At 44.8% G+C, this 17,915-nt stretch overlaps 1 protein-coding gene across 1 annotated transcript in view; it reads right to left on the bottom strand.

Annotated features, from left to right (window-relative positions):
* LOC137439600 (teneurin-3) overlaps positions 1 to 17,915 on the bottom strand; it is a 449,998-nt gene that overhangs the window by 232,983 nt on the left and 199,100 nt on the right. Inside the window, exons 6-9 of the mRNA XM_068135512.2 lie at positions 16,743 to 16,957; positions 13,525 to 13,738; positions 11,245 to 11,346; positions 5,603 to 5,797 (exon numbers count right to left, since the gene is read on the bottom strand). Coding sequence (XP_067991613.2) covers positions 5,603 to 5,797; positions 11,245 to 11,346; positions 13,525 to 13,738; positions 16,743 to 16,957 — 726 coding nt within the window. The remainder of the gene's footprint in view (positions 1 to 5,602; positions 5,798 to 11,244; positions 11,347 to 13,524; positions 13,739 to 16,742; positions 16,958 to 17,915) is intronic.

Here is a 17,915-nt window from a genome sequence, read left to right as displayed (position 1 = left end):
CATGGCGGTTAGCAAACCACCTTCAATGTCTGGCTGAGTGAAATTCATCAAAAGGTGAAGAGATTGATCATGATCAGATATAATAACCTCTCTCTAACTCAATTATTAGTCCCACATTTGTTTCACCGGAGGAGGCTATAGGTTTGCTCTCCGTCTGTCCGTCCGTCCATCCCGCTAGTGGTTTTCCAAAAAAAAATTCATATACCCTCTAACATATTCAACTGAAACTTGGTACATGGCTTTATTATGATAAGTTACAGAACAAGTTCGAGGTTCAGGGCGTTTCGTCAATTTTTCACAAAGTTATGCCCTTTTCGGACTTTGAAAGTATCACGTATCGGTAGGACATGTATTGCAAAGCAATACTCCCTCGTTTCTTTTGTTCTACTGGACAGAAAGGTTTCAAGTTTACATTTTAGGTTGTCAATAAAAATTGTTGAGCAATAGTGAATGGCTTTTCGTCAAAAAATATGCATTTTGAGAGTTTAATGTGTGAATATAGACACGGGATAAATAATCAGGGATAAATAATTATCGATCAGATTTTGTGCATAGTAAAAGTCCTGATGGAGATCCATAAACGGTCATGATGGAAATGATGGACCCAAGATCCAGACAAAACACTCAGTCAAGTTTACTTTCATATTTCCAAGTTTCTGTACAGTATGCAGGTAATCTATCTATAATTCCAGTAATCTCTGTACGTTTGTACGTTTGTACGTCTGTACGTCTGTTTGTCTGTGACCGCTGTTTCTCGACAACCACGGGTCCGATATACTTTTAACTTGCCAGGTATATTGCTGGGGACCCGAGGATGTGCCTTTTCAAGGTTTCATATTAATCGGACAATTACTTACCGAGCTATGTCCAAAAAACGATTCAACCAATCAGAGAGCAGCGAACTAGCGCGTGTGCCGAACGTGGCGGACACACTCTGCCTCGGATGGCACATTTGAGAGCGTATTCATTTATTTCACGTTTGCAAACTATGTTGGCGTTAAACTATGTTTTAAAACTAATAAAAACGAATTTGCGATTCATTCGCTTTCCTGCGCGTTTGTGCACGCGATGGCGATTTCTTTACCAAACTCCGGAAGCCGTTCGCTTTGGACCAAACCATTTCATGTAAATAGAGGGGGGGGATTGTCACCGTACTCGCAAGCCGTTCGCTTTGGACCAAACCATTTCATGTAAATAGAGGGGGGGGATTGTCACCGTACTCGCAAGCCGTTCGCTTTGGACCAAACCATTTCATGTAAATAGAGGGGGGGGATATAATTTTAGATATAGATATAGTACGGGCAATGCCCTAGTATTCCCAATTACCACAATCATCGTCTCCATTGGTGGGAAAAGTGTGCACTGGCTTGTGATGGAGCACTCCATGCTGTTACTGCATCCAAATGACAATCTTTATATCAATATGATCCCAGCGAATGTCACCTCCCTGTGCCTTGTATTTATTGTGATGAAAAATACGCTTCCATACACCGACCTTGAGGTTCGGTTTGCCAGCCACCATCTACAATTCCAATGTAAGAGACATAATTACTCTTCTTTTGGGTCTTCGGAGTCCTCGGGGTCTTTTGGGTCCTCTGGTTCATTTGGGACTTTTGGGTGTTCAAGCTCTTTTGCATCCTTGGGATCTTTTGGGTCTTTTGTGTCCTCTGGGTCATTTGGGTCCTCAGGGTCTTTTGGGTCATTTGAGTCTTTTGAGTCCTCTGGATCTTTGGGGTCCTCGGGTCTTTTCGGTCATCTGAGTATTTGGGGTATTTTGGGTCTTTGGGGGTAATTTGGGTCCACTGAGCCCTCAGGGTCTTTAAGGGTCTTTTTGGTGTTTTGGATTGACATCCTATGGATGTAAATGAACACTCAGTTTACTCGAACTCAGTTTACTCAGTAGAACTCAGTCATTGTGGATCGAACCGAGACTCGACAGCTCAACGCCAACCTTGCGACCCAAATGAAGTCATGCTGACCCGACACAGAGTACAATACTCTCCACGAGCCCAGACATTGAATTAGAAAAAACCCCTTATTTAAAGGATAACAACTGGTGTTATCCATACAATGGGTTGAAAACCATGACAACGGTCTGAAGCACTCTGTGACGTCATGCAAAGCATAACATTGCAGTTCGAGACCACCCACCCATCACTACTTACTAGATTCGGCTTTGTGTGACTTTCCCCTCTTTCTCGAGATGAATAATCCGCTTAAAGGAAGGAATTCTGACTTGCCAATGATAATTCAACATATCAAGTGATCCAGTGCAAGTTAGATATCACAGATAAATAAATGGCGAAATAAATGGCGATAAATAAGCAAAATTAAATAATTTTGTACCAAGCAGAAGTGTTTTATTGGCCAATCAAATTAAATGTTCTCTCGTCATCCTGCCTATTAATGGCAAGCCATTGGTGGCAAGAAAAGGAGAACCCCAACTTGACGGGGGATGTCTGGCTGGCACATCCAGCTGTAATAATCACCAAGTGCCTCTTCTCGAAATAATAATAACAAATAACTTCAGGGAATGATACTTTTTCAGATTCACTCTTTACTCTGATACCACCTTGACTCCGCAGCTTTACAAGTCCACATTTGGATCGTATCGTGGATTTGGGTTCCCCTAAAACAAAGCTGATCGTTTGAGGTTAGGCTCCACGCACACAATCTTTTGCGTTTACCATTGAGCTGCCTCGCATGGGTTCGAATCCCACCCCAATTATAAACTGTCTGAGTGGTGCAGTTCACGTGCACGAGGTTACGTCACAAAGTGTTCCGCCCCTTGGATGAATGTTAAACCGGCCGTCCCACCTGCTATTACAGATCGCCTGTTGTCCTCAGCGAGGAATAGGCAACTTATCTCCACACTCTGCCCAAACTACAAATTCCTGCTCTGACCAACAGAGGGCGCCAGCGTGCGTCTGTAAATGGTACAACCATTCAGGCGGAATTAGTTGTCACACCAATTTAATCCAATATGTAAATTGCTAATGACGATCCCATTACTTCTTGTTACTTGTAAAATCGAAGATATTTCAAGTTTATTGGTCGGTTGCGTTTGTTATTCTGCCTGTTTGTTTGTTTGCTTGTCACCGGCCTACAGGTCACAATTCTAAACCGAACGTAACGAAACTTCACCAAGTTGTAGAGGTCGTCACAATTGAGAAGGCTATTGATTTTGAGGTCAAAGGTCATCTGGAGGTCAAATTTCTAAAATCGCCATTTTGAATCTGATTGACTTAAAAATTGAACAGCCTTTGTATATTGAGTCACTAAATTGGGAAACCAACTATTTTTGAGGTCAAAAGGTCAAAGGTCAACTCGAGGTCAAACTTCTAAAATCATAAATTTTCATCTAAAAATCGTCACTTTTCATCCTATTGACCTGTGTTTTGATCAAGATTGTCAATTTGATGTTGATGAAATGGACAATTTGCTGAATCAATTGCAACTTTGGGGGGGGGGGGGGGTAGGGGTGGGGGTTGGATTTTGCAAGTATTGTGCTCTGCATGACGTCTTCTTGTTACAAATGTTGGTTGTTTTGATCATCACAAAGAGTCTCTTAACCTGTTATTCGTTAATTTTCTTGAAGATTTTCTTGTGTTCTCGATTTTTTGTGAGATTTCTAAAATAAATAAAACAAAATCATCATTGTACAAGATGTCCTGAAAATGTGATTTCCACTTTGCTTAGTGATTTGTAATTCATTTCTTTCCACACAGGGAATTGATAAAATCTTAGTTGGAGAAGTACAGCTTTGGTAGTTTGTAATAAATGCTCATTATCATGAATAATCAGCTACTATGACTATTAGTATTTAGAAAACTATAATTTATACTGCTACAATGACTTATACCATTACTACTACTACTACTACTACTACTACTACTACTACTACTACTACTACTACTACTACAACATATACTACTACAACATATACTACTTCTACTACTACTACAACTACATTACTAATAATACAACTTATACTACTACTACTACAACATTACTAATACTACAACATATACTACTACTACTACAACTACTACTACAACTACTACTACTACTACTACTACTATTACTTTACTAATACTACAACATATACTACTACTACTACTACTACTACTACTATTACTACTACAACTACATTACTAAAACTACAACATATAGTACTACTACTACTATTACTACTACTACTACTACAACATTACTAATACAACATATACTACTACTACAACTACTACTACTACTACTACTACTTCTACTACAACTACTACATTACTAATACTACAACATATACTACTACTACTACTACTACTACAACTACTATATTACTAAAACTACAACATATAGTACTACAACTACTACTACTATTACTTTACTAATACTACAACATATACTACTACTACTACTACTATTACTTTACTAATACTACAACATATACGACTACTACTACTACAACGACTACATTACTAATACTACAACATATACTACTACTACTACTTTACTAATACTACAACATATACTACTACTACTACTATTACTTTACTAATACTACAACATATACTACTACTACTACTACTACAACTACTACATTACTAATACTACAACATATACTACTACTACTACTACTACTATTACTTTACTAATACTACAACATATACTACTACGACTACAACTACTACATTACTAATACTACAACATATACGACTACTACTACTACTACTACTATTACTAATACTACAACATGTACTACTACTACTACTATTACTTTACTAATACTACAACATATACTACTACATTACTAATACTACAACATATACTACTACTACTACTACAACATATACTACTACTACTACTACAACTACTACATTACTAATACTACAACATATACTACTACTACTACTACTACAACATATACTACTACTACTACAACTACTACATTACTAATACTACAACATATACTACTACTACTACTACTACAACTACTACATTACTACTACTACTATTATTACTTTACTAATACTACAACGTATACTACTACTACAACGTATACTACTACTACAACGTATACTACTACTACTACATTACTAATACTACAACATATACTACTACTACTACTACTACTACTATTACTTTAACAGCCCCAATTATTCTCACCACTAATATTATGGAGTCAGCGGGGAATGTACACAGCACAAGTCTTTCATGAAGCAGCTGCCCAGGTGACTGAAGGTGATTTGGGTAGGAATTTGTACTTTGTTCATGGCGTCGGAAAAAGCTCGCCCACTCTTCACGAAGGACACCAAGCAATCCTTAACGTCCACCAAGTAATGCCGACAGACGGGATTCCGAGTTTAACATAAATCTGAGGAATGGCTCATACTGGCTGTGAAACACTAGGATGGGGGTTTATTGGTGGTTTGGGATTTGAACTCAGGGTAGACGGATCAGAGACAAGTGTGCTTAGGTTACCTTTACCATCGAGAAACAATAAACACTATGGTAGTGCCTGGAATAGTCCAGACCCAATGGTTTCGCTGATGTCAACATTCATGCCACCTCGTGCCACCCGCACCCACCGGTGCCACCCCCGTACCTTCATGGCAGGCCTCTCCTCGGTGACCCTTGTGGCACACGCACTCCCCACCGATGCACGAGCCGTGCCCGCTACAGTCGGGTTGTCGGCAATGGGTGCCCGGGATGGAGCAGTCGCGTCCCTTCCAGCCGGAGTGGCACACGCACGCTCCGGCCTCGTACTGTCCGTTGTCGCTGCACAGCACGGGGCACGCCGCTGGAGGAGAGAGTGAAGGTAAAACGAAGAACAATATGGAGTAAACCGAGGAGCCTGTGTTGTGAAAGAATAATGAGAAAGTTCAATTAGTTTCCAAACAAAGCACTGAAAGTGCAGCCTGAATGGCGGACATCGAGGATCGGTTTGAACAAATCAATGCGTTCGCATGAACAGGTCAGGTGTGATGGGTGTGTATGGCAAGCACCAATGAGGTGACGTGTACGAATGTCAAACAGAAAGAACCTCATCAGTCATTTCACCATTCTCTTTCACCTCATTGGTGAAAAACAAGCAATAACAGTCATTTAACACCTGAAAGAACAACAAAGAGGTGTAAAATTTTATGAAAAACACTGAGCTTCAAGAAGTCTCCTTCATGATGGGAATTTTATATATATATATATATTTGTATACAAGATCGAGGCTCGTGTAAGAGCTAGCATTAATCACAAAAAAACTGACAAATAAAACATATGATAAAGGGAGCGGGAGACAAGATGGAGAGAGAGGGAAACGCACAAGTACAACATTTGAGAGCAGGGACATCGGGAGATCTGTGGGAGGGAGGGGGCTTGGGGGGAGGAGGCGTGGCAAGGGGAGGTTACAGAAGGGAGGGGGGGGGGGTGGCAGTGGTAAAAAAACACATGGACACTGCTAGGACTTCCAGGAAAGAAGTCGGAATTTCAAAAAAGTGGATCTGGGGTGAAAATTAGCGGGGGTAGAAAAGATCAAGGTTTTGGATGGGGGAAGATGGTGGTGAACAGCTGTTTTAAAGACCTGGAGGGAGGAGTGGGATTGAAGAGAGTGGGGAAGTTTGTTGAAGAGGCGGGAGAAAAGAGGAATGAAAGAGTGAAGATGAGCAGAGAGTCTTGATTTTGGCAGTTTAACCATAAGAGGGTTGCTGGCAGATCTTGTGCGACCTGCAGGAGGGCGGGGTGCCACCGACGTGTGTGATATTAAACACACTGGCAAGTTGCCTGTGCCCATAGGGATGGAGGCGGCAAAATACAAATGGCGTATTTTTGTATATCAACCTGCACGATATTGTTGCGGATCTCGGATTACAGCGCTCCCCTTACCGAGGGGGGGTTAATCCCCTCATCTATTAAGCTGGTCGTCCGAGTCCTAGAAGATATCGCGCTCCTTTGCGGGGTTGAGATTGACCAGGGTGACTGGTCAATGGGTTCCCAGATACCTTCTCCAACCTCGCCGCAAAGCAGAGCGCTACTTCTGCCCGAGCCACGGACAAGATGGAATTTTGCCGAGCGGTTTAGCAATCCGAAGCTCGAGCCGTTAGCAGAAAGACTAACCTGATTCTGAGCGGTTCCTACATCGTGCCACCGATATTCAATTGGGGACAGGACGCAAGCGATCGGATGAGAGGAACCCAAAAGGTAAGGGAGAACAAATATAATTTATTAATTATGTACAAGAAACCCGAAGAGGAAATGAAAGAAGGGAATATACAAGAAGAAGAAGAAGAAGCAGTGACACAGGGCAGCCTTAAACAGTCTTATATTATCATACGCCCAGGACAGTACAAACACACTGACACGAATGGGGAATAGCAGGTAGAAGGAGAAGGGTCAAGCAGATGGTTCCAGGCTCCGGGTCCGCCGCGAAGAATGGCAGGCAGCTTCGCGTGTCGTTGGCGCACGACCGGACCTTATAATTATGCGGGGGACTGGGATGCCGCATACGTAATCTTCGTGCCAACTCTCTCTCGCCCAGCGTTCGCCTCAGAGTACCCTCGCGCAGGTCGCTCAAACAACGTGACAATCAATCGAGCGCTCCCGCGCAGTTCGTTCACAATCAGCATCCCCTGGCGCAGTCCGTTACGATCAGCATCCCCCGGCGCAGTCCGTTACGATCAGCATCCCCTGGCGCAGTCCTTAATCAATGGCCTCCCCTCACGCATCTCCGTGAGAGGGCTTGGCGCTTGCGCTTTTATAACCCGCTTAGAAATCAAGCCGCGCTTCATCGAGCCACGCCTATTAACGAGCTCACCTCAGCCCTGGTTGGCTGGTGGGGGCTTCCGGCCACGCCCTGGTGGTGAGTTGACGTGGCCACACCTTGTTCTTGCCGCCCCGCCCCCTTCTTCTCCAAGCCTGACCTCGTGTTCAATGGCGGCTGAGCCAGGCAGTGAACGCTACTGGCAAGTAGCGACTGGAAAAGACCTACAAGACCGACTGGAAAACCCCCCCATCCACTATCTGAATAATCCTCCATCAATAAATCCTTCATCAATGATCTCTCTGACTCTCTTGAAAATCCTCTCTATCTCTTTGCTGACGACTCTACTCTCTGTCGCTCCATTCCTCATCCCTCAGATCGGCAGTCTGCAGCCTCCTCACTCTCTGCAGACCTGGACAAAATCACAGACTGGGCAAACAAATGGAACATGTCTTTCAATCCTGATAAATCTCACACTCTTACGATGTCTCTCCGAAAAGACCGACTGGAAAACCCTCCCATCCACTTTCTGAATAATCCTCTCCAATAAGTTCTGTCACTCAAGCTTTTGGGTCTCACTATTTGCCATGATCTTTCCTGGGAAAACCACATTTCAAATCTGGCCTCCAAAGCCAGTCGCCGACTGGGCATCCTCCGTCGTGCGAAGTCCTTCCTTGGCACACCTGAGCTCCTCACCACATACAAGGCTTTGATCCGCAGCTCTATGGAATACTGCTCTCCCCTCTGGTCTGGTGCTCCTGCCTCACACCTAGCCCGTCTTCACGCTGTTGAAACCAAAGCGTTCAGAATCATTGGAATCTCCCACGATGAAGCTAACTCCAAGGGCCTTTCACTCACTCACCGCAGGCAGGTTGGTGGTCTTTCCGTCTTCTACCGACTCCTCTCTGGCCTTGCCCCCCCCCAGCCCTCTCTGGGCTCTGTCCCCCAAATATTCCTACAGGTCGCACAAGATCTGCCTGCAACCCTCTTATGGTTAAACTGCCAAAATCAAGACTTTCTGCTCACCTTCACTCCTTCATTCCTCTTTTCTCCCACCTCTGGAACAAACTCCCTCACTCTCTTCAATCCCACTCCACCCTCCAGGTCTTTAAAACAGCTGTTCACCACCATCTCTTATCCTCCCCCATCCAAAACCTTGATCTTTTCTACCCCCGCTAATTTCGGTCCCCTTGTGTTTTATACTTCTCCTACCCCCCCCCCCCCTTCCCACGCCTCCTGCCCCCAAGCCCTCTCCCTCCCACACTTCTCCCTGCTCTCAAATGTTGTGGTTGTGTGCTTCCCCTTCTATCCCCATCTTGTCTTCCGCTCCCTCTTTTTGTATATTTTGTTTGTCTGGTTGATTTGTTTGTGAAATAAATGTTAGCTCTTTCACGAGCCTCGATTCAGTATACAAAAAAAAAAGAAAAAAAAAAGCCAAGGAACACAATTTGGAGGAAGGCTACGCCACAATATAAATTGACAAGGGGGCCTACTCTTATTTAATTAATACAACGCAGATTCAACTATTGGGAACAGATCCTTACCTGAAACACATACTAATGAGATAACTAAAGAAAAAGCCTATGGTGTGCTACGTGTTGCTCGTGGCCTAACTAGGGTGCGACCTTTGACCTTTACACCAAAAATGGGAGTATTTACAGGGGATTATTTATAAGGGAATATTACAGATATTTACAAAGTGGAGGGTTCTAAAAACCGCAACAATATTAATATTTGTGTTTAGTATAACGTTGAACTATACAAGAGGAGACTGACGTGGTTTGGGACACCCCACCAACATCTATTCTCCAGGCCGAATACTGCTATTGTAGGAGTTGCGGATGATGAGAGGACGAGGCCATTTCTGGTTGTTCAAAGCTCCTTTATTCCAACAGCACTCCACACGCGAACGGAACTCATACAGCTTTTATAACGCCAAAACCCTCTTCGGAGGGCGTGGCTCCAACAACCACGCACACGCCACACCCACACCATCAAAAGCCCCACTGCCCCGTGCCCGTGGATTATGTTCCAATAAGGTAACCGCTACATGCGCCCCCCCAGAATGCACTCACACGGGCAATGTCAGTTTTCGGGGGGACTTAACCACCCGGCCGAAACGACTGATGACCCGAGCAGGGGCTGTGAGCGGCTTGGTGGTGGGCGGGCCAACCGGGGACTTACCCGAAGGGGGACGGCCCGCCGTGGGGGTTGAGCCAACCGAGGGGGCTGGACAAGGCCTCGGGAGGCTGCTGAGGTTCCTCACGGGCCTCCCGGTGCTGCTGATGTTCCTCACGGGCCTCCCGAGGCTGCTGAGGTTCCTCACGGGCCTCCCGAGTCTGCTGAGGTTCCTCACGGGCCTCCCGAGGCTGCTGAGGTTCCTCACGGGCCTCCCGAGGCTGCTGAGGTTCCTCACGGGCCTCCCGAGGCTGCTGAGGTTCCTCACGGGTCTCCCGAGGCTGCTGAGGTTCCTCACGGACCTCCCGAGGCTGCTGAGGTTCCTCACGGGCCTCCCGAGGCTGCTGAGGTTCCTCACGGGCCTCCCGAGGCTGCTGAGGTTCCTCACGGGCCTCCCGAGGCTGCTGAGGTTCCTCACGGGCCTCCCGAGGCTGCTGAGGTTCCTCACGGGCCTCTCGAGGCTGCTGAGGTTCCTCACGGGCCTCTCGAGGCTGCTGAGGTTCCTCACGGGCCTCTCGAGGCTGCTGAGGTTCCTCACGGGCCTCTCGAGGCTGCTGAGGTTCCTCACGGGCCTCTCGAGGCTGCTGAGGTTCCTCGCGGGCCTCCCGAGGCTGCTGAGGTTCCTCACGGGCCTCTCGAGGCTGCTGAGGTTCCTCACGGGCCTCTTCAGTAAAGCGCGACAGTGTCCGCCAGCGGCGTGGGCTCGACGGGGCCGGGGTCCCATGGTCGGTGGCTGCCCAGAAGAGACAACATGTGGTCCATGAGCTCCAACGGCTTGGAATCGCCCAGCCCGGGTAGAGAAAGTAGTTTGCGGGTGTGCTCAGCCTCAGTGCGAACGAAGGCTACGAGCAGCAGCACTTTTAGCGTCTCGTACTTGCGGTCCTTGTCGGTCCCAAAACTCCGGCAGTTTAATCGAAACTGCGCTTGTCACCATGTTCGTTTGAAGCTCCGAAACGTCGAGAGCAAGACGGGGTCACCATTGTAGGAGTTGCGATGACGAGAGGACGAGACACATCTCAGCTGTTCAAAGCTCCTTTATTCCCACAGCACTGAACTCGCGACCGGAACTCATACAGCTTTTATAACGCTAAAACCCTCTTCAGAGGGCATGGCTCCAACAACCGTGCGTACGCCATGCCCACACCATCAAAAGCCCCACTGGCCCGTGCCCGTGGATTATGTCCCAATAAGGTAACCGCTACACTATAACCACTATTGTAATAACATGCGCCATTGATGTTGCAATTGCACCACAACCAAGAAAGCTATGATCAAACAAAGATATACTGTAACACCCTGAGAAGTGTATTCCTTACCCTGAGAGCAGTCACGACCATCTGAACCGTGGAAACAGTGACAAACACCAGAAAGACACTCGCCATTTCCATTGCAGTTGTTTGGACATGTATCTGATGACTCTGTAAAAAAACAGACGTTCAGTGAGACAATAAAAGAACAAAGAAATATTTGCAAATGCAAATCTTCCAATTGTACCAGCAGCACTATGACATCAGATGATACAGTACCTTCAGAAAGTATTCACACCCCTTGACCTTTTCACATTTTGTTGTGTTACAGCTTGAATTTAAAATGGATTAAATTGAGATTTTTTTTTCTCACTGATCTACACTGATTAGGAAACATCCATTGTCTAACCTAAATACAGAAATATATAATTTACATAACTATTCAACCCCCTGAATCAATATTTCCTAGAAGTGCCTTTGGCAGCGATTACAGCTTGGAATCTTCTTTGGTATGTCTGTATCACCTTTGCACATCTGGATTTGGGGAGCTTCCCCCATTCTTCCTTGCTAATTTGCTCAAGCTCTGTCAAGTTGTATGGGGAGCGTCGATGAACAGCAATGTTTAAGTCTTTCCACAGATTTTCAATGGGATTCAAATCTGGGCTTTGGCTGCGCCACACACGGACTTTCATGTTGTTCTGAATCCATTCCAGTGTTGTTTGGCTTGTGCTTGGAATCATTGTCCTGTTGGAATGTAAATCTTCACCACAGTCTAAGGTCTTTTGCACTCTCAAGCAGGTTCCCCTCAAGGATTTGCCTGTATTTGACTCCATTCATTGTTTCCTCTATCCCTACAAGTCTTCCAGTCCCTACCACTGAAAATCATCCCCATAGCATGATGCTTCCACCACAATGCTTCAATTGCTTCATGGTAGGGATGGTATTAGATGGGTGATGAGGAGTGCTCAGTTTCTGCAAGACATGGTGTTTTGCATTCAGGCCAAAGAGTTAAACTTACCTCTCATCGGACCCCAGAATATTTAGCCTCATGCTCTCACAGTCTTTCATGTACCTTTTTTTGCAAACACCAGGTGTGCTGTCATGTGCCTTTTTCTCAGGAGTGGCTTCTGTTTGGCCAATCTCCCATAAAGCCTAGATTTGTCAAGTGCTGCAGAATCTGTTGCCCTTCTGGCAGGTTCTTCCATCTCAGCCAAGGAACTCTGTAGTTCTTTCAGAGGGGTCATTGGATTGTTGGTCACCTCCCTGACCAAGGTCCTTCTTGCCGGTTGTTCAGTTTGGTCGGACGGGCCAGCTCTAGGAAGAGTCTGGGTAGTTCCATATTCTTTCCATTTCCTTATGATGGAGCTCACTGTGCTTTGGGAACTTTCAACACTCTAGAAATTGTTTCATACCTTCATCAGATCTATACCTCCTCACAATTAGTTCTACGGGCAATTCCTTGGACATCGCGGTAGAGTTTCAGCTCTGACGTGCACGGTCAACTGTGGGACCTCGTATAGAAAGGTGTGTTTCTTTCTCAATCATGTCCAATCCATTGAATTTGCTACCGGTGGACTCCAATCAAGTTGTGGAGACATCTCGAGGATGATCAAAGGACATTGGATGCACCTGAGCTCAATTTGGAGTGTCATAGCAAAGGGGTTGAATACTTATTGACTCAAGACTTTTCAGCTTATCATTTCTCATTATTTTCTAATCCCTGGTGTTGGGCTAGCGGCTAGGGTGCCGGCTTAGGATCCTAGGATCCTGGGTTCGAATCTCGGTCGATCGCCGAATTAATGCCAGGGGGGTTGACTCAGCCTGTCATCCTTCCGAGGTCGGCTAATTGAGTACCAGTTCACTGGTAATTCCCTGTTTGTCGTTGAAGGCGGCAAAAAGGGTTGGCGTCAGGAAGGGCATCCGGCCGTAAAACATTACTTCAAAAAGGGGACCAAAAAACAACAACTACCACGGTCCCCGAAAAGGCCAACCCCCGCTTTGCGGGGAAAAATGGCCTCTAAACGGTGGTTATTTCTAATTATTTTGCAAAAATTTCCAAAAAATTAAAATTCCACTTGGACATCATGGGATATATTTGTGCAGGTCAGTTACAAAGAATCTGGATTTTGTCCAATTTGAATTCAGGCTGTAACATAATAAAATGTGAAAAAGGTCAAGGGGTGTGAATACTTTCTGAAGGCACTGGATGTTTCAGGATTAAATAGGACCATTAAATCAATTATGGCGTGAAAATGGCAAAAAAGAGCTTAACTCATTATACCTGCACATTCTGTCGCTAGGTCGACGTTATTGCATCTGCGTGTGATTGACTTTTCTTTTATCACCTACCAGTGGGCGAAGCAAGCAGGCCGAGGAGCTGTGTCCGCTCCCCGTCATTGTAGAGAGCTACATGCCACAGGCCAGACTGTAAAAGCTCAATGAAAGTCCCACGACGCTCCATTCCTGCTCGTTCGACGCCGGGCCCAAGTGCCAGGCCAACGGCTCCGCGCCGCTCCAGGGCCACGGCCATACGCCTCCCATCGAGCAACCTCAAAAAGTCGTACTGCAATTCCACAGCCACACCGTTACGGCCTGGCATGTTTACCCACAGACAACCACACCTTAGGCCGAATTTTCCTTGATTTTACCATTCACTCACCATGTTGCTTGAAGGGGCGCTGTGACCTACTTTTTCAAGCATTTCATGTACTTCAGGTTCTCGAGTTAAAAGGATTTTTTTTTTGCTTATTTCGGTACCAACAATGCACGGTACACAATGGTTATTTGCATTTTCATCAGCATGGGAGGAATGAATTAACATGACAGCAATATTATTTCATGAAGACATGTTAAATGTACTCAGGCATGAATATTCACTTGCAGCGCTCATTGCAACAAAACATGTCAACACAATACATTTTTAGATAACCACAAATACTCAACAACAGAAAAAAAAACTGTTAAGTGCCAAAGGGAAGAAGTACCAGAGGAAAATACTAGTGAAAAGAGGCAATTTGTTTTTTGATACAAGACCCTCCGAGTGACATTGTTAATGAAAATCACAATAATTTCTGGTACATTATAAGTTGTGTTGAAGGAAATAAAAGCAATGAGTGTTATTGCTCATCTTTGGGGATGTAACTCCAGGGAGCTCCACAAACACTTACCGGTCTTGCATTCTATATTTGAGGTTCAACATGATGTTTCAACCATGTCTTTCATAACAGCTCGGCAAGGTCTTGGGACTCTTTCGCCGAAGAATGCCTGTCTAGATGGTCCTAGCTCTACAAGGTCAAGCAGTCATTCATCAGGACAAAGCCAAGTCCAGGCGAACCAGGAAATGGGGAAACAAAGCCTTCCCTGGCCAGTCGAACGAGCATGACTAAATATGTGGATGTCTGTGCATCCATTGTGAAAGATACACCCCAAACCACGATCGACCCACCGGGCTTTGAGCTCATGTTTCACAAGCTTTCCGTGTGCAGTCACTAACTTTGATGTCTGAGTTATAGGGGCCTCCAGCCATCAAAAGGTCAAAACGGAACCGTGACTCATTCACAAATAGAACTTGCATCCAGTCATGAAGGTTATTGTGGACATGAGCATGTGCATATGGTGTGCTAAGGTCAAGAGGACAGGCCTAGGTGGTGTGTAAGAGTGAATTCTTTTTTTTCTACATGGTCAAAGGCTCATGGAGGAGTTGCGGCTCCTGGAAGAACAGCAGCATTCCTACAATGTGAGTGAATCTGCATGGGGTAATGGAATTCCCGAGGGCCTGTCACGGGGTTGGACAACACGCATACCTGTCCCATTGGTCACTGATCACCAGATGGTGACCTTCATGCACGCAGTTGATCTTGTCTGACCTCCACCACATCTTCTGGATAGAGTGTCGTGTCGCTGTTCTTGTGCCCACACTCTTCTCTAACACAGTGAATCACCCCAAGCTCCACACCCACCTGTGCTGGGCGGAGACCTTGCTCCTCCATGCAAATTATCCTATCAATCCCAAGTCTAAATGTTGCTTATGAGGAATAAATATTCAAAAACATGTGATAATAGGCAAACAATGGGACTTATATAGGACAGAAAATGTCCCACAACCACAGAACTCTGGTTGATATGATTTGTTTCCTGGTCGACGTGAGACGCACACACATGTACACGAAAACAAAGCATCATGGTTAGAATACAAAAAAGAATATTCCAATGATTCTCCCAAATTCACTTTTGGTTTTGTCATTTTTAGAAATCTTACTCTTTTTGAGGATATCATCCAATCTGATGTTCAGGTTCAATTTAACAGGAGATGCAGACAATAAGTAAGTAATAGTGGCAAAGAATACAACAACAACAACAACAAACGTCTTACACCCATTTTCCCCTTTGGTGACACTCTCCTTACGGATCTATCCGTGCAAACGCAAACATTCCACATCTTTCTTGACATTTTCAATCCACCTTTTTTAAGGATGTCCCTTCGGCTTTCTTCCTTCTACCGGAAGTTTTATTGCTTTCTTTACAGCTTCATCTTCCGACCTTCGTTGCACAAGGCCGTTCCAGCCAAGTCTTCTCTTTTTAAGTTATTCTTCACCAGTATCGATTTAATATCTTCCCGGTATCTGAGCTCAGAATTCTTTCTTTCAGAGACAAATGACGAAGAATACACTGGATGGGGTTTCCAGGGTACAACCAAATGAGAGTCTACCACCTTTTGAAAGCCCGGAACGACATATTTGTCAGGTTCTCTATGTTAACAAATATAATTTCGTTCAAAATTTTGGGATTAGCAAACCTGTACATTTTTGGAATCATCAGAGCATGGAGAATCCGAAAATCAATGTTGGCATTTGCACAGACACCTGCATGGCCGCCATTTTGGATTTTCAAAATGGCCGCCATAAAATACGTATTTTGCGCTATCTCAGCTTCTAGTCAACCTAGAAACTTATTTAAATACGCTAATCCTATGTTTTCTGGGTCACGGAATCCAATAAAGGCCTCAAAATAGTGCTCAGGATTATAGAAAAGCAACAAACAAAGGTAATTGAAAACCATTGTCTTTATATTTGTGATATAACTGTATTACATAATACATGATATTGCAAGTCCTTTGCAGTTATAGGTATGGGTTTATAAAGCAAGAAAGCAGCCTTGTTAGTATCAGATTGAACTATAAGTCCTATACACAGGATCTACTAGGTCTATACCGTTCAGGAATACGCTTTTACAGATCTTCATCACTGTCCAGAGTGTCATTTTCGCAAAGGTGTCTACGCAAATGCCAACATTCATTTTGGGATTCCTCATGCTCTGAATATTCCAAAAATGTATAGTTTTGCTAATCTCCAAAAAATTTGAACGAAAAAAACATAGTGAACCTGACTATATTATACCTTCCTAAAATCATGCACCACTTAACCGAACATCAGTGCAAGTGATAAAACATTCACCAAAACAGCACAAAAGAATTATTTAACTATTGTGAACCAATTTCTGCAAAAAGCACGTCGGGCAATCCTCCATCATATTCTGAAGAACATCCTTAGAATAAAGTACCACCTCACCTGTGTGTGGGAGGGAATTAGGCCTCTGCGGCCATACACAGCAACAAGGGCATCCTGTTGGAGGGAAATATTGAATTTCAGGAGCCGAGGGGCGAGCAGTGAGAGGCGGAATCTCCAAAAGACCCCCGGAGGGACATCCTGTAGGGACTCGCGTCCGAGGCCAAGCTCTCCCGAGTCGAGGCTTCGTGAGCCAGCAGATATCGGAGGCATATTTGCTGGATTAATGAGAACGGAGGGGGGAAAAGGTGGGCACAGGAGGGTGGATAATGTAAACCACTTTGCAATATCTTCGTTCCACTGCAAACAAAGGCCAGAAGGGCCTGCGTCTTTTGGGGTCAAGCTACACACACCTTGAGTCGCATCCAGGGCAAGGTTTTCACCCTTGATGTGCATTTCAAGCACAACGTCTATAAATGTTGTTGATGTCTATAAATGCTGTTGAATTCACAGTTAGTTTTGATCATGGGTCACTAAGAAACTGTTTGTCGGGGAGCTAGTAAGGTTTTATGAACGTTATTTTAAAGTGTAAATGCTCTATCCACCTATGGATAGCCTGGCGTTTTGAGTGCAGTGGAACCACAGCACAATGGCACACAAGTCGGTGTAAAAACAGGGAAAAGAAAAGAGGGGAAAAGACCAGACTGAAATGTAAGGATAAGGCAAAGAGGGTGGAGAGAGGCAGGGGGAAGGAGAGAGGGAAAAAGATTGATAATTAAAAGAAGAGAGCAATTGATGAGGGTGAATCTGGAGCATTGTGTATCTGAGTGAATGTGTGGGTGGATGAGTGTCTGTATTTACAGAAACCATGGGGATCGGGGCGAGTGCGGTTGTGGGTGGCGTAAGATGTGCTGGCTACCTTTACCCCCTCCATTCTCGTAGCCATGCCCCTCTGTGTACTGAAGCTGCCAATTCAAGCCAAACAGATGCATTGCTGGAGGAGAAGGGCGGTGGGAGAGAAGGGGCGTAGGTGGTTGTAGAAATAGAAGAAAGACAAAAAACAGACAGTAAGAGGAGAATGTAGAAGTAGGGTAAGGAGGGTAAAAAGAAGAATACATAATAAAAACGTGTTTGGAAGGAAAAATAAGACAAGCTTGCATCTCGCTGCCTTCGCTTGCGTCCCTTTCATTCACTCGCCTTTCACTCGCTCATCCCATCTTGCCGACATGGCTATTA

This window comes from Myxine glutinosa, chromosome 14, assembly GCF_964187855.1.
Source record: "Myxine glutinosa chromosome 14, kmMyxGlut1.1, whole genome shotgun sequence".
In the NCBI taxonomy this organism is placed as follows: domain Eukaryota; kingdom Metazoa; phylum Chordata; class Myxini; order Myxiniformes; family Myxinidae; genus Myxine; species Myxine glutinosa.
Note: the sequence above shows the minus strand (reverse complement) of the source record. Positions and strands in the feature narration are given on the sequence as shown.